General features: G+C 48.2%; 1 protein-coding gene across 1 annotated transcript in view; it reads left to right on the top strand.

The window, feature by feature from the left end:
* CPXM2 (carboxypeptidase X, M14 family member 2) overlaps positions 1 to 27,216 on the top strand; it is a 597,080-nt gene that overhangs the window by 353,358 nt on the left and 216,506 nt on the right. Inside the window, exons 5-6 of the mRNA XM_069612029.1 lie at positions 16,348 to 16,432; positions 24,417 to 24,567. Of these exons, the coding sequence (XP_069468130.1) occupies positions 16,348 to 16,432; positions 24,417 to 24,567 (236 nt within the window). The remainder of the gene's footprint in view (positions 1 to 16,347; positions 16,433 to 24,416; positions 24,568 to 27,216) is intronic.

Here is a 27,216-nt window from a genome sequence, read left to right as displayed (position 1 = left end):
GCCTTTATGGCAGGTCAAGGGACTGTGATTCAATGTCTCAACTTATGTCTGATCTTGTCCAAATATGTCTCTTTGTTGGGGTCTCCTGTGTACGTAGTCTTCATGGACCTGAGTTCGGCCTTTGCTTGCATGGACAGGAGACTGCTCTGGGAGACTCTTGCTAGGGTGGGTATACACAGATCCTTAATCAAGATGATGGCGTGCACCCATGTTAACTCATAAGTTTGGGTCTGTTACGGGAGGGGAAGTGAATTAAGCAAGCCAATCTGGGTGGAGAAGGGAGTCAGACAGGGGTTGCATACTTTAACCCCCCCTGTTCAACTTATATGTTAACTCGCTAGCGTCAGAACTTGCTGCTGCAAACACTGATGTTCCCCAATGCGAAGGCAGAAGGTTGCCAGTATTAAGTTACGCAGATGATGTTCATTTTACTCGCCAGATCCCCCAACTCACTGTAAATTTATAAAGCAGCCATATGCGGGCAATAGGCTTAACTGCAAATGCTGGGAAAGGCAAGGTTTTCTGCTTCCCCAGGAGTGTAAGGTCTCTGCAAGATCTCAGAATTCTGTTGGATGGCCAAAGACTCAAGGTTTGCCGGGACCTTGCCTATTTGGGGATTATCGTTAGACAAAACCTTACCTGGAACAGTCATTTTGAGGCTGAGAACGAACTAGGACATTGGAGGTTTATTTAGGTGCGCTAAATTTCTGAGGCCATTCTTGGTTGGACATTTGTTGGAGATTTATAGGGGCAAAACCACTGGGGCCTATGTGTGTGAGCTTTGGGGTTATGGGGATTTGGAACTAGTGCAGAGGAGGTAAAAATCTTTTCTGTATTTATTTATTTGCATTTATAAAGCGCTTACATAGCGCAGGGGCATTGAGGCGCTGTTACACAATTACGTCTTAGTTACATCACATAAGTGGGCGGTAGGTTACATAAGCCCGCAACAACAACTGTTGTTCGCCTTTTGGGTGTGCCTCCGAATACAGGCAGGTACATGACATATTTGGAGTCTGGCACACACTTTCTCGAGGATCTGTTGAGGTTAAGGGTGATCCTTATGTGGCGATGCATGTGGGAAAATAAGGCAGGAACTCTAACCAGATCCCTACCAAGAAACCTCCTTAGTTTGGGAAACTCTCACAGAGTCGGCCCCCCCTTTTTTTCATCCCCCTTCCCTAGCTTGGTCTCTACTGTAACACTTCATGCAGCTACACTAGGAGAAATGCCTTGAGGCCTAGTATACTAGTTTTTCTGTTAGATCATTTGGAACCTTAAAGACATAGGAATGATTACTGTATTCCCGTGTTCCCTTCTCACCTTGAAGTGCTTTGAAGCACTCCTCCTATGTACAAGTGCTGTAAAAATGAACATTTACAAATTATTGTACATTAAAAGAACACTGGGCAGCATGGGACTGGCTCTTATGTTAATAACACAAAAAGCATTGAGAGCTTGCTGACCACTTTGCTTAAATCATATTTTTGGTCTACCCAGGAAAGTCTGTGAGAGCCGGCAAACTGGGATAAACCATCTAACAGACTATGGGCCTCATTCCGAGGTTGGAGGTAGCCATGGTGCTAATAGCGCCATGGCTGCCTCCAATAACGGTACTGAGTCCGCCCTCATTCAATGGGTACTTACCGGTCTAGTCGGACCTTTGCGGGACCAGTAAGTCCCCATTGAAAATACCATTCCCCATTCCCATTCGAGCCCCCGTAGGGCTCAATGGGAATGGGGAAGGTGCAAATAACGGTACCGCAATTTGCGGTACCGTTATTTGCTCCCTGGACCCTTTGCGCTCCCGCTAAGGCCGCCTGGTAAAATCTTACCATCAGATATTGCTAACCAGGGAGCGATTTAATGTTTTGTGCCGCAATGCCATTGCATGCAAATGGCCGAGGGTCGCTAACACTGGAGGTAGCTAATGTCTGTGCCGAGAGTCGGAATCACTGTTGCATTCTGTGCTCCACTCTACAGTGACATACAAAAAAGATATTAACAGAATGTTTATTTATTTATTTAATGCATTGTGCATTTGTAAGCTGCTTATACAACAAGGAATTGTGTTTCACAGCACCCACAGGGTAAGGGGGGAAGACAACATGGGAACAACAGTCAGATAGAAATTAAACAGATAGAAATTAAACTGATGAACAGGAAAGAGGCGGTACTACTGGGCCATGTGAGCTTTCAGAACATGCGAGTGCAGAAAGAGAGAGGGGGTAAGAGAAGGGTGTAAGTGCTAGGAGATTCCACAGAGGGGGAAATGCCAGGAAGTCAACCAATTGCAGACAAAAGGCAAGTGTCTGGCAGAGATCACTTGCTAAGGAGTTGTCACCTGCCAATGCAATAAGTGCAGGCCTATGAGGCAACACAGTCCAGTGGGTGCCCAAAGGCAAGTGCTCGGAGAGGGGAGACGCGAATGGGCGGAAGGCCAGAGCCCAGAAGGACACATAAGGGCCCAGGCCACCAATCTCAGTGACTGTGGGGTTTAGCATGGGAGAGGGAGGGTGAAAGAGGAGGTGAAGATAATTTGAGGAGATCTGGCTTAAGGCAGAGAGAGAGGGGGAGGCTGCTCCAGAGTAGGGAACCCGCTGAGGAAAGAGACTTGCCACCAGCTTGCTACTTAGAGAAACACTTGACGCACAAAGAGTTGGAGCCAGAGGATCATAATGATCTGTAGGAAGAGTATTTTGTGTGAGCAAGTTGCAGATAGTGTTGTACCCACCCACATACAGCCTTATGGATGATGCAGATGGATTTAAATTTGACCAATGAAGCAGCAGGGAGCCAGTGGAGAGGGTTTAGGGCTGAAGAGATGCGGTCACTGTGCTTGAGACCAAGTTCAATTCTCACATCCCTATTCCGGATGAGTTGGAGTGGGCGTAGAGAGGAAGAAGGAAGATTATGGAAGGGGCTGTTTCAGTAGTCCAGCCTAGAGAGTACCAGAGCTCTAGAGACATTGAGCTTCTGGGGAAAAGTAAGGAAAGGAAGGAAGCCTCTAACAAGGTGTAGTTGAAAATGGTCCTTCTTGCCAAGTTTGTAAGGGAAGAAAGAGAGAGAGGAGTTGAAGATGACTCCAAGGCTTCTGGCGTCAGATGAAGGAGAAGGGGGAGAGCCCATAGAAGATGGCCAGAGTGAGGGGAAGAAAGAGGGAGCAGGAGTCCCAAAAGGACGGATCTCAGTCTTGCTGGCATCGAGGCAGAGATCATTGGAGGTGCACCAGGACTGGACCATAGATAGGCAATCAGGGATGATAGAGGAAGTAAGGAGAGGATAAGAGAGCGGTTTGAAGAAAAGTTGGGTGTCATCTGCATAACAATGGAGGTGGGGGAGAACGTGGAAATAAAGTGAGCAAGTGGAGCAAATTAAATGTTAAGTGTCAAGGTGAAAGGTTGGAGCCCTGGGGGACACCACGGGTGGATATAGAGGTGGGAGAAGAGAAAGAGCCCAGAATGACCTGGAATGGATGCCGAGGCGTAGACAGGGTAGGGCCTTGGCGGGCAAGGCCCACCCAAAATCTGCAAATGCCCACTCAGCAGAGCTGTGAGGGCATTTTCAGATGTTAATGTCACTGCGGTGGGCCCAACTACATTAACTTCAGGCCCGACTTGTTAGACTATCCTGGTTATGCCTCTGGATGGACGGTCAGTGAGGAAGGAGGTCAGCTAGTCCAGTGCCCGTTCCGAGATACCAAGGGTATCATGGAGCCCTTTTATGAGGATGGGGTGGTTGACAGTATCGAATGCAGAGCAGAGATCAAGTAGAATGAGAACAGCAGGAGAGCTAAGGTCAAGAAATGCAAACAGTTCTTCACGGGTGTTCAGAAGAGCAGTTTCCCGGCCTCTGGATGCACAGAGTCCAGATTGGTGGTTGTGTACACAACCAACAAGCTCAGTATGCTGGGTCAGTTGGGGGAAGACCAGCTTCTCAAGGAAGTTCCCAAGGAAGGGAGTGATACAGATGGGGCGCTGTCATGATGCCTACCCCCGGAGCACCAGGCCAGGCCCAGCACCCCCGGGAGCAGGCATCATGCCCCCAGGTAAAAGCCCAGTGGCCCCTTATAGGGGCTCTTTGGACTCTGTCCTGGCGCCAGGCTCATGTTGGACATCAGTCCTGGCGCCATAGGCGCCAGGCTCATAAAGGAAGGTGTTTTGTGCACTTACCTGATGCAGACCATGCTGTAAGATTCAGGCCTCCCTGAGACCTGAAAGGGACTATTTTTTCATTGGGACTATTTTGCCACTCGGGCGTGGCCAGGGAAGGATACTTATCTGGAACTACTTTGGGGGCTATTTAAGCCACGCCCAGACAGTAGCTCACGCTTTGCGTTGTTCTGCATCCAAGCAGCTGAACGCTCACCGTGTCTGCTCCTGCATCTGGTCTCCAGCCACGCCCGCCTCGATCCTGGAAAACCTGTAAGGAAAGAAGAGAAGAGAAAGGTGAAAACCAAGAATTTTATCAAACTTCTTACCTGCATCCGGAACCTTCACGCCAGCGTTCCTGTTCCTGAGAAAAGACTTTCATTTAAAAGCACCGCGTTGCTCCCTGCAGCGCCGCGCTTCACTCACCTGTCCTCAGGAGTTCTTCTGGCTCCACCGCGACTGTCTGCACCGGTCGCCACATCTCTGCGCCTAGGGGAGAGAAGAAGAGACAAAAGGTGAGCAGAAGGAACATATGAGGAAAGCCTAATTTTCCGCCATAACACTTACTGGTCTTCTGTTGGTGGACCATTCCTCATTTCGGGTCGGCGCCGCTTCGTTGGCAGGTACCGCACCCCGGCCCCTATGGGGAAAGGACAAAAGACATTACTGGAGGAATATAAAGACATTAAGAGGGATCGCCCCCATCGCTAACTCACCTGAGTTTACCATCGGCAATTCAATCCCTCAACGCATCGCCTTCATTCTGCACCTGAAATAAAGGAGAGATCACAGGTTAGGAAGGCAACAGAAAAGGAGGCTCAACACTTGAACTTTTGTAATCTTCATACTTATGGCGTTCCGCTCGGAAAAGTCAAGTGGATTTTGCCAGCGCCATTCTGAAAACCAGTGAAGTAACTGGACAAACACGCGCCCCTGCACCAGAAGGAGGATGGAGAGTTCATCCTTTCAAACCATAAGGTGAGCTTCAACCGGGGATTTTGGAGGAAGTTAGAGAAGAACGAAGGGGGAAGGGAGGAGCAAGCACACTATTCTGCAGACTGTTAATCCCCTTTCTCATCTGCAGAAGGATATTCCTACAGGCCAGACAAGCAAGATTTGAGGGTCCTGTTCAGTCGGTGTTCCGAGTTCTGCGCATCACGCTCGAAGAGGCCACAGCAACCCAGACCAGACCAGCGCCTCCGTGGGAGTCAGGTGAGCGTTACAGAACGCGAAGCCTTCCTACAAATTCCCACCCAGGCGCTATGGAAACTTCTGAGACTGATCAGTTGGCCCAACTACTGGGGGAATTATGGGCCGAAGTACACGGCGCTCGTCAAGAGACTAATGCTCTCAGGAGGGAAGTGATTGTATCAAAGGAAAGAACTGATGACCTGGCTAGACAGTTTTTGCAAGGTCAAGCTGGACACACTCCTCTACCCGGTTCCGGGGGGAACCCCGCTCCTGTGGTTCCCAGTAACCCTGTGCAGATTAATCTACCTGGAAACATGCCGCTTGCCCCACCCGAACGCTTTGCTGGGGACCCCAAACGATTCGCCGTATTCATGAATCAGTGTCGTTTGCACTTCCTATGCAGACCTGGGGCCTTCCCTAATGACCAGACCAAGGTAGCCTTTGTATTGTCATATCTCAGCGGCTGTGCTGCCGATTGGTCAGTTCCACTGGTTACTCAAGATGACCCGATTCTCCGTGATTTTCAAGGATTTCAAGCAAGCATGGAAAGGTTATTTGCTCGACACTCTCAGGGGCAGGCTCTGGATGACGAACTCCTATCCCTGCGACAGGGCAATCAGGACCTCCAATCCTACATTGCAACCTTTAATAGACTAATTGTGGAAACTGGGTGGCCAGAGGATAAAAGAATCACGTTATTTTATCGAGGTCTACGCAGAGAACATAAAGATGTCCTGGCCCAAGTTGTAAATCCGCCCCAAGAATGCACAGAATATATAGACTTAGTGGTCCAATTGGATCATAGACTTCAAAACAGAAAAGCAGATCGGTCCAAGTTTGAGACCCGGGTGTTGGTCAAGACCCACGCTAACCCCAAGGGTGCTGAGGTCTCTGAGCCTATGCAAATCGGAGGGGTTAAAGGACCTTTAACTCAAAAAGAACGTGAAAGAAGACGGCAGATGCAATTATGTCTTTATTGTGGGTCCTCTGGACACTTTCTACGAGATTGCCCGGCAAAACCGCCCAAGAAGGTGGTAGGAGCCGCTGATAAAAACCATGAAGACTCTGTTTCGGGAAACGACCACGCCCGACAAGCGTAGGGGTCCGCTTGCCGAGCTTGAAAACTAACTCTCAGACCTCGCATTTCATTGTGCCAATGGTCCTCGTAGATCCGGAACAGCCTAAGCGGTTGCATGCAATAAAGGCATACATCGATAGTGGGGCTATAGGAAATTATGTGGATCGTGAATTGGTCTCTAGGATTAACCTCCCTCTGCGTCCTAAAACCAGCAAAGATGTCATCACCACAGTCGATGGTACCGAAATTGCCTCTGGACCAGTAACACATTCCACTGCTGAGGTGACACTTATAGGTCCGGACGGCCATCGGGAGGCAGTTGTGTTTGATGTAATCAAGGCTCCACAGTTTCAGGTTATTCTCGGAATCCCTTGGTTAGAAACACATAATCCTCGAATTGATTGACGAGCGAAGAGAATAACCTTCCCGGATTGTGCACAAACATGCTACTCAGAAAATCTGAAGATTAGTCTAGCGCCTGTAACCTCTGTCTCCATGAAACTACCTCCAGAATACCAAGACTTTCAGGACGTCTTCCAAAAGGAACAGGCCAACACGTTACCTCCCCACAGATCGTACGATGGTCAAATCGATCTGGTGCCCGGTGCACAACCACCTTGTAGCAGGATTTATGCCCTTACTGAACCTGAGAATCTGCATTTGAGACAATATGTAGACCAATACCTAGCCAATGGTTTCATTCGCCCGTCTAAGTCTCCGGCATCCTCGGCTTTGTTCTTCGTGCCCAAAAAAGAAGGCGACCTTAGAACTTGTATCGACTACCGCGCATTGAACCAGATAACTGTTAAAAATCGTTACCATCTGCCTTTGATCCTGAACTCCTTGACCAGGTGAAGGACGCTTGCGTATACACCAAGTTAGATCTCCGGGGGGCTTATCATCTGGTGCGAGTAAAGGAAGGCGACGAATGGAAAACGGCCTTCCGTACAAAATATGGATTATTCGAATACCAGGTGATGCCTTTCGGGTTGTGCAACGCGCCTGCTGCCTTCCAATTCTTCATGAACGATGTCCTTCGGGAACTCATCGATGTTTGTGTTGTCATATATATCGATGACATTCTTGTGTACTCCTCTTCGGAATCTGATCACAGAAGGCATGTCAGGGCCGTCCTTGAGAAATTGCACCAGCACAAAATGTTTGCAAAGCTGGAAAAGTGCGTTTTCCATACCACCGAGGTTGAGTTTCTTGGATTCATCCTGACACCTAAAGGGGTCCGCATGGACTCACGAAAAGTGGATGCCATCCTCAAATGGCCATCACCCAGTTCGGTGAAAGGTGTCCAAAGCATGCTTGGTTTTGCTAATTTTTATCGCAGATTTATCCCGGAATTTTCACGTGTGGTACAACCCATCACTGCACTCTTGCAAAAAAATAAACGCTTCGAATGGATCGAGGAAGCAGAACAGGCCTTTCAGGAATTGAAAGCTAAATTCACGTCCGCACCTATTTTGAAGCACCCGCGTCCCGATCTCCCATGTATAGTCGAAACCGACGCGTCCAGCTTAGCCATGGGAGCGGCTTGTCTCAGAGAGACCTTGAAACCAACCAACTGCACCCCGTAGCATTTTGGTCCAGAAAGTTCTCGCCGCCTGAGGTAAATGATGCAATCACCGACAAGGTATTATTAGCCATTAAGTCCGCCTTTAAGGCTTGGCGGCATTATCTTCTTGGCGCCAGGCATACCATCACCGTGATCACTGATCACCGAAACTTACAATATTTAAAAACTGCCAAGGCTCAATCGTCACGTCAGTTCCGATGGGCTTTGTTCTTTGCTGTGTTCGATTTTGTAATCACTTACCGCCCTGGCTGTAAGAATGGCAAAGCGGACGCGCTATCTCGAATAGGAATGGGAGAAATAGACACAAACTCAGAACCTGTGCCGATAATTCCCGAACAAAGAATTTTGGGGATAACCTCTTTACAAACCCTTGAAGACATTCAAGCACGGGTAAAACAACTCCTGGACTCTACAGCCTTGCATGATTGGATCCAAAGGGGGTCTGACTTTTCGGTCAATGATGGCCTACCTTACTTCCAAGGACGCTTATTTCTGCCAGAAAAGGAATTGCAAGAACTGGTTATTTCCCGTCATCATGATACCCTGATGGAAGGACATCCTGGCATTGCCAAAACTGAGGAAAAAAATTAAACGACAATTCTGGTGGCCTTCCTGGCGAAAGGATATTAAATCTTTTGTGATGTCCTGTGGAGTTTGCGCCCAAAACAAAGGCCAAAAGACTAAACCCGCCGGTCTTCTTCAGCCTTTAGACATTCCACCAGCACCTTGGCATACCTTGTCACTAGATTTTATCACTGACCTGCCCCCTTGTAATGGATACAATACTATTCTGGTTGTGGTGGATTTATTTTCCAAGATGGCCCATTTTATTCCGTTGAAAGGATTACCTTCAGCTTCTGTCCTAGCCAAGGAATTCCTCGGAAATATCATCCGTTTGCATGGATTCCCGTCCATACTAGTCTCTGACCGGGGAAGCCAGTTTATTTCTCATTTTTGGAGGAAGTGTTGTCAACTGGCACAAATCGACCTAAGACTCTCAACCAGCCACCACCCACAGACCGATGGTCAGACGGAGAGAACGAACCAGACCCTTGAACAATACTTACGATGTATGTTGCACCAATCGGAGGGTAGTTGGAAGGATATTTTATGGGTGGCTGAATATGCATACAATAACTCGGTACACTCTGGAACTGGACAAAGCCCCTTTTATACCCTATATGGACATCAGCCTCGTACTTCAGACCTGGACTCACCTCTGAGCCTTGAAATGCCCGCAGTGGACCATTTGCATTCCACGATAACTCAAGCCTTCAAGGATGCCACTGCACATTTGCAACAAGCGAAAGGAAAATACAAAAAGAATGCGGATCTGCATCGGAGTGAGGCGCCTCCATACCAAATAGGGGATCAAGTATGGTTGGCTACCAAACACTTATTGCTCAAGGGACCTCGAACTTTTAATCCAAGGTATTTGGGCCCTTACTCGATCAAAGCTATAATTAACCCAGTGGCAGTCAAGCTCGATCTACCAGCTAACATGCGGATTCACCCCGTTTTTCATGTGTCACTTTTGAAACCAGTGCAACCAGGAACCAGATTAATAAAGCCACCAGAACCAATCCAGATAGATGGGGAGCCTGAATTCGAGGTGAAGAACATATTGGATTCTAAGATCTCAAAATCAAAACTTTTCTATCTAATTGATTGGAAAGGGTACGGGCCTCAGGAAAGGTCTTGGGAACCCAGCGACCACGTACATGCACCTCGGCTGGTAAAAAGGTTCCATCGGAATTTCCCAAACAAACCGAAATCTCCAGAGGGAACAACCTTGAGAGGGGCCTTGGGGGGGGAGTGCTGTCATGATACCTACCCCCGGAGCACCAGGCCAGGCCCAGCACCCCCGGGAGCAGGCATCATGCCCCCAGGTAAAAGCCCAGCGGCCCCTTATAGGGGCTCTTTGGACTCTGTCCTGCCGCCTTTGGCGCCAGGCTCATGTTGGACATCAGTCCTGGCGCCATAGGCGTCAGGCTCATAAAGGAAGGTGTTTTGTGCACTTACCTGATGCAGACCATGCTGCAAGATTCAGGCCTCCCTGAGACCAGAAAGGGACTATTTTTCATTGGGACTATTTTGCCACTCGGGCGTGGCCAGGGAAGGATACTTACCTGGAACTACTTTGGGGGCTTATTAAGCCATGCCCAAACAGTAGCTCACGCTTCGAGTTGTTCTGCATCCAAGCAGCTGAACGCTCACTGTGTCTGCTCCTGCATCTGGTCTCCAGCCACGCCCGCCTCGATCCTGGAAAACCTGTAAGGAAAGAAGAGAAGAAAAAGGTGAAAACCAAGAATTTTATCAAACTTCTTACCTGCATCCGGAACCTTTACGCCAGCGTTCCTGAGAAAAGACTTTCATTTAAAAGCACCGCGTTGCTCGCTGCAGCGCCGCGCTTCACTCACCTGTCCTCGGGAGTTCTTCTGGCTCCACCGCGACTGTCTGCACCGGTCGCCACATCTCTGACCCTAGGGGAAAGAAGAAGAGACAAAAGGTGAGCAAAAGGAACATATGAGGAAAGCCTAATTTTCCACCATAACACTTACCGGTCTTCTGTTGGTGGATCATTCCTCATTTCGGGTCGGCGCCACTTCGTTGGCAGGTACCGCACCCCGGCCCCTATGGGGAAAGGACAAAAGACATTACTGGAGGAATTTAAAGACATTAAGAGGGATCGCCCCCATCGCTAACTCACCTGAGTTTACCATCGGCAAGTCAATCCCTCAATGCATCGCCTTCATTCTGCACCTGAAATAAAGGACAGATCACAGGTTAGGAAGGCAACAGAAAAGGAGGCTCAACACTTGAACTTTTGTAATCTTCATACTTACGGCGTTCCGCTCGGAAAAGTCAAGTGGATTTTGCCAGCGCCATTCTGAAAACCAGTGAAGTAACTGGACAAACATGCGCCCCTTCACCAGAAGCAGGATGGAGAGTTCATCCTTTCAAACCATAATGTGAGCTTCAACCGGGGATTTCGGAGGAAGTTAGAGAAGAACGAAGGGGGAAGGGGGGACCAAGCACACTATTCTGCAGACTGTTAATCCCCTTTCTCATCTGCAGAAGGATATTCCTACGGGCCAGACTAGGAAGATTTGAGGGTCCTGTTCAGTCGGTGTTCCGAGTTCTGCGCATCACGCTCGAAGAGGCCACAGCAACCCAGACCAGACCAGCGCCTCCGTGGGAGTCAGGTGAGCGTTACAGGCGGTAGTTGGCCCGACACGAGGGGTCAGCTGATGTCTTTTTCAGGAGGGGCACAACAAGAGAATGCTTAAGAGAGGAGGGAAAACTGGCAGCAAGGGAGTGATTGCAGAAGTCAGCATGGCAGGGGCAAGGGAGCCAATGTTGTTCTCAATAGTTCTTGAAGAACAAGGGGAGACCTGTTTGGAGGAGACCTTCATATATCGGACAACCCCAGTGACCTTGTCTAATGTGATACGAGAGAAGGGGAGAGAAAGGCTGGTGGCTGATCAGCGGCCGGAGGTGGCAGTGAGATGGGAGGAGGAGACGGGTAAGGGGGCAGAATGAGTGCTCAGGATGTACCGCGTCTTTGCTGTGAAGTGGGAGGCCAATGCTGTGCAGAGGTCCTGAGAGGGAAGAGGTGAGGTGGAGACTGCAGAAGGATTGTCTAGTTCCTTGCAGATTTTAAAGAGTTCAGCCGTGTTGTTGGATGCTCCAGAGATGCTAGCCTGGATGTGGGCCCTCTTTTTGCAGCGAATGGAGAAGGCGACAGGCCACTTTGTCAGAAGATGAGCGTGAGGTCTGCCACTTCCTTTCCGCAGCTCTGCACTTGTGCTTCAGGGCTGCTAAATTGGAGACGTACCAGGTGCTACTCTTGGTGGCATGTTTCAGGCGGATCCTCATGACTGGGACAAGAATGTCAAGAGTGTTAGTGATGGCAAGATAGAGGTTGCTGAGAGCGGAGTCAGTGGTAGAGTCTGCAGTGGGAGGAGAGGGTGGATGAAGGTTGTTAAGGATTTTAAAGGGACATCACACTCCAGACCAGGACTCTTTATACTGGCCAGGGATGCAGCGCACAATCAAAATGCTTTTAAATTTATAAATTTGAATTCAGCTTTGAGAAGGTAGCCAATCCGTCTCACACTCCCCTTAACTTACACCCGGTATCGCAATAGACTATGACCAAGGCCAGTGTTTAATGATGGAATATTTATTTATTTTTATTTATGAATAAAATCAAACACATTCAAAATAGGCCAGCAATCACCAGTGTGGTGATAATTACACAATAAAATGAATGATAGAATACACTTAATTTGACCTTTTCACATAAAATACACAATGCACAATTGAATGAAAGCAAGCTTACTTGTGGGTAGTGCTTTTAAACGGCACCGCAGTTAAGCATTCCTCCTGCAACACTCCCTTAAACCTCTGTTAACCAGGTTTTGTGTAGGTGGAGAGGAGTAGCAAGGAGTGAGGAACACTAGGCAAAAATCAGATGGAAAATCCCACCTACCACCCCTGAATGGGAGGCAAATATCGGATTGAGCTCCCTTGAAAAATGAGCAAAATGGCACTCAGAATTACAAAACAGTTGTTTTACCTGCGCGGTTGAATGAATAAGACAAGAATGTGTGTGGCTGTATCATAGAAGCAAGAAAACTCGCAAGCTACAAGGCAAGGTACTAAACAACGGGCATACAGTGTGACAAATCGACTATGGAAGGAAATACAGTGCAGCAAGAATCACATGTGACAACATTGCAATTGCTACGTTTCACAGGTTTAAAATAGCAAAATGCCTTGGAAAATGAGCTAAACAGACAACATCGGAATGTGGTTTTAATGCTAAGGTACAAAGGCACATCGCATCCACGATATGAAAGTGAAAGGGTGATTTTTAATGGGTTGCAGTATGGGATTCTAAAAAGGAACTGAAAAATCAGCTTTTATGAGGGAAATACTTTCACAGGCAACTTGGTTTTGTTAGAAAAAGGATTTATTCTACTGCAACTATATTTTTAACGGCTAGATGGTTAAAGAAAGACACGGTACGCGAGGAGGTTACTTTCAAGGTCAACCTATCCATGCCACATTCAGCTCTATATGGGAATTAATTAATTTATTCAAAATAGTAAAAGACAGGATACACAGAGGAGTCTGACAATTTAAGACTTTTCTATGGGATTGGGCCTACTACCAGGTAACAAAGCAAGGGATGCAGTTTTTGGTTACTGGGGAAGGGAAATACTTACAACAAGCACTTGAATGGAATAGTTTGGGCAGCTAGCCGGGCCTCAGGACACGGGACAACGATCTGGTCACTTGGGCAACAGCGGGCTCTCCTCTAGGAACACAGGGGGCAACCGGAGTCTGGCCTCTGTAGACAGCGCAGCGCATCAGCTGGGCAGATCAGGATAATACCAAAAGGGTTCAGCAGCCTTCTCCCTTTTACCCTATATTATTGGGATTTGTGTAGGGCTTAATTCTGGATGAAAGGTTCAGCCAGGGTAAGAGGTTCTGGCTGGATCTGCTTTCAGCTACCCCTGGTCTGGCACTGGAATCTGGAATCTTGCAGGGTGAATGTGAAATGTCTGGATCTCTGGATGTTGATTTATGAATGCTGGGCTTTCTTGAATCTTGGATTTTTGAATGTCCTGCCTCCCCCTAAGCTTGCTCCTTATAAAGGCAGGATGACATCAGAGGATTTTTACTATGTGGGCAGAACTAAGCTAGTCCTACCTCTAACAATCGGATAGGTCAGCCTGTGGATGTCTCTGCATCCCTGTCAGCTGATTGGACTGAAGGAAGTGCCTCAATTTTAGTCTGTGTTTTTTACAATGTGCTTTGTTCTACCAAAGCTAATTTTGCCAAAATCAGTTATGGAGTAAAACACTTATAATTTCAAATGTCATCATCAGGAAACTTAGATAGGCAGCTTCCATATTTCACAAGGGACATTTCTGTCCAAACACCAAGGTTGTGCGATATTGTTTAGTCATTCTGGCAATCTTTCTCCATTTCCATGGAAAGCATCTCACCTAAAATTATACAGTTGTCTACATATATACATATTATCACTGGGCACTTTTTCATTAATTTTCAAAACTGTACCATGTACGCTCTCTCCAGAAATTACATTTTACTGGCGTTTGCATCCACAACATGTCAGAGTAGTCAGTCCCAGGGTATGGAGTCTCTGTTTGGGGGTCACTAGGACACCCCTGTGTTACTGCACGGAGGGTGCTGTGTAATACACATGAATAAGATGATACCTATGGGGGGAAAAACCCCATAGACCATAAGCACAAAAATAGCCTCAAACACACATCACAAATATGCCTAAGAGTGGGAAAAAAGAGTCTCACTCTTAGCAGGAGAAAAAGAAACCCCTGAAATCCAGCAACGCTGCTGGGGGACTCTATAGGTGAGGGAAATTAGCCTTATAAGAGAATTCTCCCTAACAACAGCCGCATCACGATTGATGATATTAAAATCAAGGTTGCTAACGAGGTAAAAACCTTAGGATTTTGCTTGGATTTGGCACTTAACCTTACTAAGCAAGCAAATGCCACTGCATCGGCCACTAGTTACACCTGCAAACCGTACCTTTCAGTGGAGAATTGCACAACTATAGCTTGTGTACTTATTCTATCCCGGTTGGACTATTGCAACGCATTATACTTGGGCACTAACAAACAATACCAACAAATTCCAAACACTCCAAATAACGGCTTAAGATCAGCCTTAGGCATACCTAAATCCCATCACATCTCACATGAAAGACGCGCCATCAAATGGCTTTCCATAAATGACAGAATCAAACTCAAAGTACTCAACATCACACACAAATGTCTCTCTAACAAGGCCCCTACCTACCTGACCAACCGATTCACGAGACACACCTCTAAAAGACCCATTAGAACGGCTCACTCCAACAGTTTGAAAATCCCCAACTTCAAACTCAAAAAGACGGTGCAGCACTAGTTTCCCAGTAAAGGCAGCAGAGCGGTGGCACTCTCTTCCGGACAATGTCAGAGCTTTGTCTTCCTTCCACTCTTCCAAAACCAACGTCGAACAATGGCTATTATATCATGACTGTCGACTCTACCCACCAGCTGACCCTACACTGACTGACAAAGATATGTATATAATGTGTAGGCGTCCTTCAGTGTTGTACCCACTTGCTTTGTTTTTGTAACTTGTTTCTACTTGTTTATGTTAACCTAATTCTTGTTTAGCGCCCTGATGCCCAAGGGCCCGGCATGCTATATAAATAAATAAACAATACAATGTATGTACAGCCCCCTTTCTTTTCTCTCTGCACTTATCAGACCTACCCTGTCTGTCGCCTTAAACTCAGCACTTCCCACTTGCTGGCTGCATTACCACTGTTTGTTGCCTTTATTATTTATTTATTGTTATTTATCTGTTTCTCTTCGGCTCCGCACTTTCCACTTCTCCCCCCTTCCATGCACTTGTCCCCTCCCCCTTCTCTCATGCACTTGCGCTTTCTGAATGCCACTGGGACTAGTAAAATCGTTGTTTTTGTTCTCCCCTGTTCCCCTCCCTTGCCTCTTTGCGCTCTGAAACATTTGTGTACGAGCGTGTTATAAATAAAATATCAATCTCAAAAGCAACGCCTACTAGACTGCCACCTGGTGGCGACATGGGAAGGGGCTCCTGACATATAGCTCCCTAAGTGTGATGAGGTAAACCTTACTCTCCATTTGAAGATGTCTGTCCCAATCCAAACACTGTCCATTTGGCTGAAGACACCACAGCACACACATGTAATCCCCATTGCATTACAGACACACGTGCATAACAAACAAAAAAGCATAAGCTCGACGCTGCACCAAGAAAACCCTTGTGCCCAGTGACCCCTCCACATCATTGAACACATGCCCCATTAGTGTCTTTCCACCCCAAACCTGGCAGTCCACGTGTTGTGCATTCATTAGCAAATTAACAGCACCTTCCCAACAGCCTCCCCTCCCCCCCACCCCTCCTTCTCTTAAGGAGAGTTAGAAATACACGCCCAGGGGCAATGAGAATAGAGGCGCTGGGGAGGTGCTTCCTTTAACCCCCCCCACCCCCCAACACTGGCAACAAGCTGGTCCTTCGGGCAAAGGGGCCAACTGCCCCGATGCCCCGTGGCAGGCATTTGAGAGCTCCAGAATAGTAGAGGCCTCTGTGATCCACAAGGCCGAGGAAAGAAGCAGCCCCAGGAAAGCCCCCGAGGCCCCAGAATCAACGCCCCCCCCCACCCCCGCCGCCCCCCACCGCCGTGCCCTGCAATGCACCGTGCATGGAGCCTGCTCCCGGCTGTATAACGCTCACTGTGGCCTTCTCTTCCCCAGGAGTGACTGGGTGACCTCCTACAGTGTCATGGTCAGCAACGACAGCCACGCCTGGGTCAGCGCCAGCAACGAGACGGGCGAGATGGTGAGTGGCCGCTCTGCGGGCGGGAGGGGCAAGGGAAGGGTGTGCGCGCGCGTTTCATTCTGTGCTTCCCTGTGCACGTGGCACAGTGTGTGAGCGTGAAGCTGTGCATGTGTGTTTGTTTGCCATTATTTGTGAGTGGATCGCATGTGTCCGCAACAGGAGTGTATGCATGTGTGTGTACATATAAAGAAACGGTGCAGTTTATCCATGCACGGGTGCATTTCATAAAGTGAACTCTGTGTGAGATCATATTGTAAGCGTGCCTGGGTTAAATCGGAGCATTTAGTTTGGGCAGTTTCTGCATCCTTTGACCTAGTGTGATGTGTTCGTGCGTGGACATGCTGTGTGTGTAAAAGAGAGAAGTTCGTATCATACAAGGCATTGTGGCTATAGGTGCATGGGATCTCACAGGACATGTGTGACAGGAACGTCTGAGTGTAGCAGGGCAAAGTATGCGCGTGTGTGAGGGGTGACTGCGGTCAGCGTGTACGAATACAGGCCTTACAGAGCGCGCACAACATGGATGAGCTCTGGAAGGGGTCCACAACAGCCCCCCCGAGGCACACAAGACTTGCACTCGTTCTTCTTATGTTGTCATGTATTTGTAATTCTTATTGTTGAGGACACAATGGTTCGGAAATGTTACAGAGTAAGTTGGCTTTGCTCTCCTATAGCCGAGTCCCTTGCATAAGATATTCAAGCAGGGTGTTGCTGGAGGCTAGCTGGAACATGACCAATCGGTAATGAGTTCAAGCAGGGCCCAGCTGGAACATGTCCAATTGGCGATGAGTTCAAACAAGAGCTAACTGGAACATGACCAATCGGTAATGAGTTCAAACAGGGGCCAGTTGAAACATGACCAATCGGTAATGAGTTCAAGCAGATGTCATGAACGATTGGATACGTCCCTTTTGGACTTCCTGGTCCTTAACACATCGGGACTTACACTCTGCTGTACTTCCAACATGGCTGTTAAACACAGAACGCTGTCTACCAGCTTTCACATCCGACATAGCAAGTTCTATAAAGAAGCCACACCCCCGTGGCCCCGCGCGTCTCAACGCTACTGATTGCTGTGGCTAGACGTGTGCTCCGTAGTTTCGCCTTCACTGAACTCTGTAGTTCCTGGTTCCCGGACCCTCACTTCCTCCTTCTATCTTCCCTTCCTCCTTATCCTGTCTTTCATCCCGGACTCCGTGTACCCGCCTCCGAGTACTCCTCGTTCAATTCCTGGACTTCCTGGAGATTCCCGGCGATCCTGGTCGTAGAACGCTGAACGCACGCTGGAACCCGAAGACGCCCATACGGGGTTGTACAAAACCCGAACCGTACGCAAGAAGACTCCTTCCAAAAATTCCAGCAAACTTCGAACTCAGGTGAGAAAGTGGGAAACCTGTGACAGCAGGGGCCAGCTGAAACATGACCAATCAGTGATGAGTTCAAGCAGGGGCTAGCTGGCCAAGTTCAAGCAGAGGCTAGCTGGAACATGACCAATCTGTAATGAGTTCAAGCAGGGGCCAGCTGGAACATGATCAATCGGTGATGAGTTCAAGCAGGGGCCAGCTGGAACATGACCTATCCGTGATGAGTTCAAGCAGGGGCCAGCTGGAACGTGACCAATCGGTAATGTGGTCAAGCAGGGGCCAGCTGGAACATGACCAATCAGTGATGAGTTCAAGCAGGGGCCAGCTGGAACATGACCAATCTGTGATGAGTTCAAGCAGGGGCTAGCTGGAACATGACCAATCGGTGATGAGTTCAAATTAGAACTAGCTGGAACATTATCAATCAGTGATGAGTTCAAGAAGGGGCTAGCTGGAACATGATCAATCAGTGATAAGTTCAAGTAGGGGCTAGCTGGAACTTGACCAATCAATGATGACTTCAAACAGGGGCTATCTGAAACATGATCAATCAGTCAAGCAGGGGCTATCTGGAACATGACCGATCAGCAATGAGTTCAAGCAGGGGCTAACTGGAACATGACCAATCTGTGACGAGGGTTGAAGCAAAACTTCTACCAGTGACAGAAAAAGAGCAGGATCTACCCAATGAAGGCCAGGGTGGGATAAGTAGATAACAGCAAGTGGTGGTGTCTTCAGGTAGGGGGTAGGCTTGAGGGGACACTTGAACAAGTTGGTGAGGGAAGGGAATTCCAGTACCGGGGAGAAAAGGGGAAAAGAGCGGAAGTGAAAGAATGTGCAGGATCGGTGAGATGCAGAGAGTTTGAGGAGAGTTTTGAGGGGGTGAGTTTTCCAGTATAAGCATATCCCAGGTATGGGTTTGCCTTTGGTGTCTGCTATCCGGGATGGATTGCATTGCCCCGCTTTGTGACAGTACGCTGCCAGTTGACGCCAGCCTGGTGGCTCCTCTGTTGGCTGAGGGGGCCATGGTCTGCTGGACTACTGGGCTGCCCTATATGTTCCTTTTGATAGGTCGGATCTTTTTGTGGGCTGACAAGCATGCTGTTTTATTGCGACGCAGGCTGGCTTCAACGTCCTGTGATTTTCCTCTGGTGCAAGTGCAGTGACTGGCGGTTTTTCTCTGCCTCCTTGTCTCTATCTTCTCGGAGGTGTATGGGACTGGCGGGGTTCGGCTTCCTGGGTAATGGGCTCCTTCCGGGGTATACACGCATTTCACTGCGTTATTTTTCATCGCAGGTTTTTTCATCGCCGTTTTTATTTCGAAAAAAACTCATCGTTTTTTTTTTCTTGGGGGGGTGAAAAAATTAAATATATGGTTGTGGGTGTAAGGGAATAAAACAATTTAAAAAACGATGAGTTTTTCGAAAAAAAAAACGGCGATGAAAAAACCTGCGATGAAAAATACTGCGGTGAAATAACGTAGAACCCCTTCCGGAGGGGGGTATCAGTTGCCGTTCCTGTCTCCTCCTGTCCAGGTTTGCATGGTTAGGACTTTGGTACCCAGCTCACGGACCAAGTAGTTGGCCATGGGATCCGTTCTCTCCGAAATGCTGTTGTGGGTTAACGTCTTGCCCGTTCCTCTCCCTGTTCGGGGTAAAGTTTTCTACTCGTGGGTGTTCCTGGTCCATATACGTTCTAGGAGGTGTCACCTGCTTATGGGTCTCGAGGCCCTGCACTGCTTGTCCGGATGGAACGCTTCAACGTGGAGGCTTTGCAGAACATACTCTGGATGATGTGCATGGGGGATTGGATGAGATTACAGCGTTTTCGGTTCCGAGTGCTCCCATCCGAGGTGCTATCGGCTCCCGGAGTGTTCTCCATGCTGGTGACTCCCCTGGTGGTGCATCTGCAGGGAGTGCAGAATTTTTTCCCTACCTGGACGATTGGTTGGTTGGGGAGTTCTGTCGGCAGGCTATCCTGCCTCGTTCCCTTTAGTCTGCCAGGCATTGCGGGACTGGGGTTTTGCTAGTGAACTGGCGGAAGTCTCAGCTGAAGCCTTCTCAGGATCTAGTTTTCATTGGGGCACTGGTTTGCCCCGGGACTGAGAGGGTGTTCCTGTCCCTAGGGAGGGTCCGTCGCTTGCTGGCTGTTCTGAGCTGGGTTCTCAGAAGGCAGTATGTCTCGGCTCGCCTGTTCCTGAAGGTACGGAGCACGTGGCATCTTGCGTGTTTTCTAGTTCCTTGGGCCCATCTTCAGTTACGTCCCCTGGTGTCTTATACTCTCTAAACACAAAAGGAGTTGGGGTGCCCTATTGGGAAGCAGCTGGGCACTAGGAATACTAAATAACACAAAAAACAACAATCGCTGCGAAAAAAGCAGTGCTCTTCACCTTAGACATGTGTTAATTTAGTGAGATACCTTTTTGGTCAGGACAAATATACCTATTTTTGCCCCGAGCTGCATCATATTTATTCATGGTTCAAGAAAATAAATGCCACAACAGCCATGACATTTTTGGTAAATGATTGTTAATGTTAGCACACTAAAGATGGTATATACACATAGGAAAGTTTTAATGTGCCAGACATAAAATTTAAATACAATAGAGGAGGTGAAGAGCCTTGTTGTACATTCCTGTCATTTGAGAAGAAAGTAGTAAAAACCAGATTTAGAAAAGGTAGTGGTACCCGTGAACAGAAACCCAGTGCTGGAGGGAAAAAGGAAAAAAAGGGAGTTAGAGTGAGAGAATTTCAAAAAGCAAGCATCCCTGAGTTGAGTCAGGTCGGAGAGAAAGAGTAAATGCAAAAAAAGTTTGTGTTTTTAAAAAAAAGAGTTTTGTGGAGAGCTTGGTTACAAAATAAAGTCTAGGCCAAGTTTCCTTACAACAGAGAATTAAATAGAAAATAAAATAAATTCTTATAAGAGAAGAATTAATGAACAATAGCAATAGCAGCTCTGGGTGTTGGGTTCATACGCCAGAGACTTCTCTGTGTACACTTCGAATCTAATGTGTATACACATAACCCCTGTGTTTCAAATTTCAGGTTTGCTCAATTTGAGCAAGTATGAATACTGAATACAGGCTTATAAACAAATCCATCGGTTTTATAATTCTTGTAGCTGTACTGGTTTGATGTATTCTGTCCGTACATGAATGTCCATGATTTTAAGAGATTGACTCCATGAATTCCATCAGGAAAACCCCCATTGGGTCTCCCAACGCGTGTTAGGGGAATGCTCTCATAGGAGAAAAAAAGAGGAAAAACTCGCTTCCAGACAGTCTGTTACTTCCCAAAGAAGGGGAGATATTTCATCTGTCCAACCACTGGAAGCTGAATCCCCTTACTGTTGGTCGGGTTTCGGTGGTCTTAAACTGCCACCTTCATCAGGGTGGAATCATAGTACCCTATTGCAAAAAAGGGGGACAAGAAAGAAACAAAGGAGAATTAATTGGAATTCTACTCTCAGAAAGAACAGGTAAAGGCTGTGTGGCAAGTGGCAGGCTTGAAAAGTCTGTTAGGATCAAGTCTGCTGAAGAGTTAACATTGACAAGTCTTGTGTGTAGCAGCAGGGAGCTAGGGCCCCCACTATGGTGGGAAAAGATAAAAAGAAAAACTTTCTATTCTCACCTAGTGGGGTAGTGGAGTAGTCTCCGTGGGCGTGAGACTGAGCCTGCACGTTGGCTCCCGTTGTCAAGACAGTCTGGCGGCGAGGTAGCTTAGACACCTGGCATGCCTGGTGAATTATTTTACTTGATTTTGCCTGGGGATGTGAAATCCTCTGCGTGGTGATTGTCCAGGCGGGCAGAGGGGCGGACAGTGACTCTTGTCGCTTATAGGCGTGAGTCCGCTCTGTGTTGCAAGTGCTTGGATGAATGCACCTGTAACAAGATATAAATATGAAATAAGGATTAGGAGGGTTTGTGTTCCTCTTGTGATAATGAATGAATTTAACGGGGGCGTGATGGCCGTGCGCGGACAGAGACCGCTGCTGGTAAAGGCACGAATGGAAGCGCTTACCTGTGTATTCCCACAGCATGTTGACTACTGGGTGAAGCGGGCGAACGAAAAACGCTGTGTCATTCTTGTACTCTCTCCCACTGGCTCCCAATGTCTCAAGCTTTTGAAGCTTTGATTTCAGTGTCCCCAGCGCTGCGAGTCTCTCTGCTATGGTGGCGGGGGGTTCCAAATCTACAGGCTGAGGTGTCCATGGTCTTTCCTCCTGTGGCCTCTCTTTCTACCGACGCCAGCAGAATGGGTTGGGGGTCTACATTGGGGGTCCTCCCGGCTCAAGGGTTATGAGATCTGGGGGGGAGCCGTCATTAATACAATTGGCAAGAGTTGTGTGCCATTCTCCGAGCTCTGGTGTACTTCGAGGAGTTGCTGGACCGTCAGGCGGTTTTGGTCCGAATGGACAATACAACGGCCTTGGCATATGTCAACCGCAAAAGGGGTTCCGACCGCTCCTTGAATGCTCTGGCAGAGCTGATGGGTACCTGGGGGGAATCGCACCAGGTGTCTCTGGTGGCCTCACATATCAGGGGGGTGGACAATGTTCAGGCGGATCTTCTCAGATGCCGGTTTCACTCCTCTGCGGAACTGGTCCTGTCGGCCGAGGTCTTTGCGGTGACCTGTGTCAGATTAGGGTCCCCTGTTCTAGACCTGTTTGCATCCCCAGCCTCAGCAGAAGTTCCCCTCTTTTGCTCTTGGTTTTCAGGCCAACGGGATTGAGGGGTGGACGCCGTCTCTGAACAGTGGCCTTGGGAATTCCTTTATGCCTTTCCGCCTATTCCCCTTCTTCCCCGGGTAGTTCGGCGTATCAGAGTGTCCAGGGTGACTGTGTTGTTGTTAGCTCCGTTCGGGTCCCGCCGGAGTTGGTTCCCCTCTCTGTTGGAGCTTTGGTCCTAGGAACCTTGGCTGGTTCCGAGGTGGCGGGATACCCTTCAAGGGGATCTGCGGTTGGAAGTCCACCGGATGCAATGGGCAGTGTGGCTATTGCTCAGTCTAGGCTGATATCTCAGGGGTTGTCAGGTCCTGTAGTCGAGTCCATAATGGATGCTCTTAGACCCTCCACTCTGAAGGCGTATGGCAGGCATTGGGGCCATTTCCGTGACCGGTATGGGCGGTCTGGGATCCCTCCCCTGCGTTCTGGCCTCACCACTATCCTTGGATTCCTCCAGGATGGGTTTTTACAAGAGCCTGGCGGTTTTTCCAGGCTTCGCTCTCAGTGGTCCTCCATTAAATTCCTTTTGGGGGACTCTGATTGTCACTTGGATGGGGAGGTGTTGATGGGAAGTTGCTCCAGGGTTTTCTTCTTCCCATCCTTGTACTGATAAAGGGCTTCCCCCTTGGGATCTCCCTTTTGTCTTACGGTTCCTTCAAGGGCCTCCTTTTGAGCCCTTTTCCGAGATTGATATCAAGCATCTTACACTGAAATCTGCTTTCCTTATTGCCATCACTTCCGCCCGTAGGCTTGGGGATATTGGGGCTCTCTTATGTCAGCCTCCTTTCCTGAGGGTGCTGCCGGACTCGGTGGTGCTGAGGTGTGATCCCTAGTTTCTCCCTAAAGTTGTCTCTTGGTTTTCACACCTCTCAGGATCTGGTTCTCCCTGACTTCTTTCATGATCTGAAAACGCCTGAGGAGGTGACTTGGCATAACATTGATGTCCGGCGGGACGTCTTGGAGTATTTGGCTAGGTTTGCTCTTTTCTGCCAATCTGATAGTCTTCTGATTGCTTGTGGTCTGGCTGGGGCTGGGCGTAAGGCATCTGTGGTTTCCGTTTTCCAGTGGTTCCGTGTTGTGATCTCCAGGGCCTATGTGGCTTCTGGCCTGCCTGTGCCTGCGCACGATCAGGGGCGGTCCTCCAGGGGTTTGGCGGCTTCCTGGGCCAATGCAAGGAGGGTTTTCTCTGCAAGAGATTTGTATGGCTACCGCCTGGGCTGGCCTAAGCACTTTCATCAACCGCTGTGGGTTGAGTTTCCACCACTCGGGGTTGGTTCCAATCGTGGTTGGAGTTTTGTCTGTGGGTATGTGAATTAAGAGTTATTATGGGTGTGTGTTTAGCTGCACTGTTTTTGGCTCTGTGTCTCAATGGGACCTTTTCCCCGTTGTTGCTTTGGTATACCTCATGAGGTAAGTACTGGGATGAGGAAGAGCGGACGTGGAGGTAATGCTCTGATTACTAACTGGTAATCTTCATTACTCCCAGTCCTACTCTTCCTCGTCACAATTCTGACGACCCTCCTCACACTCCCTGCGTGGAAGGTCCCATGCTCCGGCTTGGTAATATGAAACTGAGTGATGTGGATGTGGGGGAGGAGTTATAGGGATTTAAAGAAATAGAAGAAGGACCTGTGTCAGAGGCAGGGGCCTCATGAGGTAAGTACCGTGACGAGGAAGAGTAGGACTAGGAGTAATGAAGATTGCCGGTAAGTAATCAGAACATTGTTGCTCAATGCCCGAGTAGCCGAGTAGCTAGTCTCCGAAGGCCACCAGTGGGGTTAGTACGGGCTGCATGATAAGCCGCACGCCAGGTGGGAGGTGTGTGATCTTGTCCACTGACGGCACAGAGGGAAAGCAGCTGAAACCACACACATAATTCATGTTTATTTCACCAACAGATCTTTGAGGCAAACACCGAGAAAGAGATCCCTGTCCTGAACGAGCTTCCGGTGCCGCTGGTCGGGCGCTACATCCGCATTAATCCCCGCTCCTGGTATGAGGAGGGCAGCATCTGCATGAGGGTGGAGGTCCTGGGCTGCCTTCTTCCAGGTAAATGCTGCTCTCTGCTCTCACCCTGGCTCGGGCCGGAGAGGGGCTCTCTGAGGCTTAGACACCGCTGGGTGGGCGGGAGTCCTCTAGTGTCTCACAGGCAAGGAGGATTAACTGATGGCAGTCCCTAATAGTGTCCCGACCCCACTATTCAACCTCCCTCCCTCCCTCCCTCCCTCCCTCCCTCCCTCCCTCCCTCCCTTCCTTCCTTCCTTCCTTCCTTCCTTCCTTCCTTCCTTCCTTCCTTCCTTCCTTCCTTCCTTCCTTCCTTCCTTCCTTCCTTCCTTCCTTCCTTCCTTCCTTCCTTCCTTCCTTCCTTCCTTCCTTCCTTCCTTCCTTCCTTCCTTCCTTCCTTCCTTCCTTCCTTCCTTCCTTCCTTCCTTCCTTCCTTCCTTCCTTCCTTCCTTCCTTCCTTCCTTCCTTCCTTCCTTCCTTCCTTCCTTCCTTCCTTCCTTCCTTCCTTCCTTCCTTCCTTCCTTCCTTCCTTCCTTCCTTCCTTCCTTCCCCGGGGCTGTTGTTTGTCAGTCACTCAAGCAAGCAATTCAAAAGTGATAAAACTCAAGCTTTGGCTGGCAATGGGGAAGGCAGGTCTGGACTTGACTGCAACACAAGAAGGAGAGTTGTGAAGTGAGCCGAGCACAAAGCAGAAGCCGGGGGCTGTGGGCCAGGTCTGGGGAAAGGAGCCAAACATCCCCGGCACAAAGCTGGGGCCTTGCAAAGACTGAGTGAGGCTGGATATGAGGCATGAAGCAAACGAGGAATTACATGGAAAAGTCAGAGTGTTTTTCTTTGATGATGCTACTGTAAATGTTTTTGTGGACATGTTTTATTTATTTTTATCAATGTTGATTTTTGTATTCATGTTTGTTTTAGGAGTCGTTCTTGTGATGCTCTAATGGCGTGCGTTGTTGACTGGGCATGCAACTTCGACTCGTGGGGCATGCTTCCCCCTTCAGCTGCCGCCTCTCTTCCAAAATACCAATTCTTTTTACACCTTTTTGGCAGAAGTCACGCAGCCCTCATTCCACCGGGACTCACAGGTGTCAAAGCCATTTTTTTCAATCAGATGGCAATCCTGAGGCTGCCCAAATGATATATATAGTTCATATTTACAAAAACTTAAATAAAAATGAAATAAGTACCAAGCCCAAGGTGCATTATGTCTATAGTGACTCACACATGCAACCCTTTTATCACTGTCCTATTTGTTTTACCATAATGCACTGTGGTCAGCCTGATGTGAAATGTTCTGCGATGTTATGCGAAGGCCGATAGGTAACCCTCATTGGTGCTATTTGCCCACTTCGCTTTTCTATTATCATTATTCCCAAAGACTCTTCCTCTTCCAGATTTGTATGTTTATTCTGGGGTCTAGTTATGTGCTTTGCTCCAACCTTCTTAATATGACTAATATTAAAGTGGAAATAATCATTAGAAATTAATATTGTAAAGTTTTAAGAACAGCCAGTTGGTAGTGTTAGCAAAATTACATCTTTTTTCTTTGTGATAACTTCTTTTGTCAAGACTACACACCATGTTGTTTATCAACATGTCTATCTTTTTGTAACTTCTGCTTTCATTCTACTATTAACCATAAAAACACAGCGGCCCCCACCTCATTGACTGAGCAAATAAAGTAATCCCAACTTTGAATAACCTGATTAGTCACTTTATTTGGCTGATTAACTTTTAAGATATTTGTGTGACACATTAGAGTTAAGCTCATGGCAAATTAAATGTTCCTGTAAATATCGTGTTGAAGGGGTAAACCCTTTTCCTGCAAGCACATGGTAAAAGAAACACATGTAAAGTTGATAGAATCGCTCAGAACCTTTCCTGTCATGGATGCTCAAAGGAAGCCAAGTGTCTAAGTGACTGATGGCTTTCAGCTGTTTCTTTAATATCGAAACCAAAATTAGCCGACACTTAAAAAGTAATGCAAACAAAAATGTGCAGAGGATGCATTTTTATATTTTCATTATTTTGAGAAATGTGCAGGTCACCTTATTCACAAAGGTAAAACAAAAAACGGGGAGTGACAGGTTGTGGTGCGCTCAATTTCTCCAAAATAAAGGCAGTCCAATGCGGCAGACACTGCACAGGAGGTTCCCCCGGGTTCCTCCAACTACACACCTTTGCGAATAATATAAAGTAAAGTTAGCGCAGATAAACTGTGCAGAGGACCCGTTTATCAAATGGTTAGTTCCTTGATAGTGGAATGAGAGCTCAAATACCTTTAAATAAGCAACATTCCAATGATGTGGAAAGTGATTTATTGCAGTCACGGCTGACACGTGTTTCGACCAATAAGGTCGTCCTCGAGGCAATTGAATAATGGGGTAAATCCCTATAGGTCATGTATTGGAGGAGCTTCCCAGGATGGGAGCCGGAGAGGCAGAGAACACGGCAGGTTCCGGCAAGGAACTTCCTAGGATGGGAGAAGGAGTGTCAGAGAACAAGGCAGGCTGAAGCAAGGAACTTCCCAGAATGAGAGACAAGAGGCAGAGAGCACGACAGGTTGAGGCAAGGAACTTCCCATGACAGGAGACGGAGAGGCAGAGAACAAGGCAGGCTGAGGCAAGGAACTTCCCAAGAGGGGAGGCAGGCAGGACAGGAGACGGAGAGGCAGAGAACACAGCAGGTTAAGGC

The sequence above is a fragment of the Ambystoma mexicanum genome, chromosome 8 (genome assembly GCF_040938575.1).
Source record: "Ambystoma mexicanum isolate Mex_15411 chromosome 8, UKY_AmexF1_1, whole genome shotgun sequence".
Taxonomy (NCBI): Eukaryota; Metazoa; Chordata; class Amphibia; order Caudata; family Ambystomatidae; genus Ambystoma; species Ambystoma mexicanum.
Note: the sequence above shows the minus strand (reverse complement) of the source record. Positions and strands in the feature narration are given on the sequence as shown.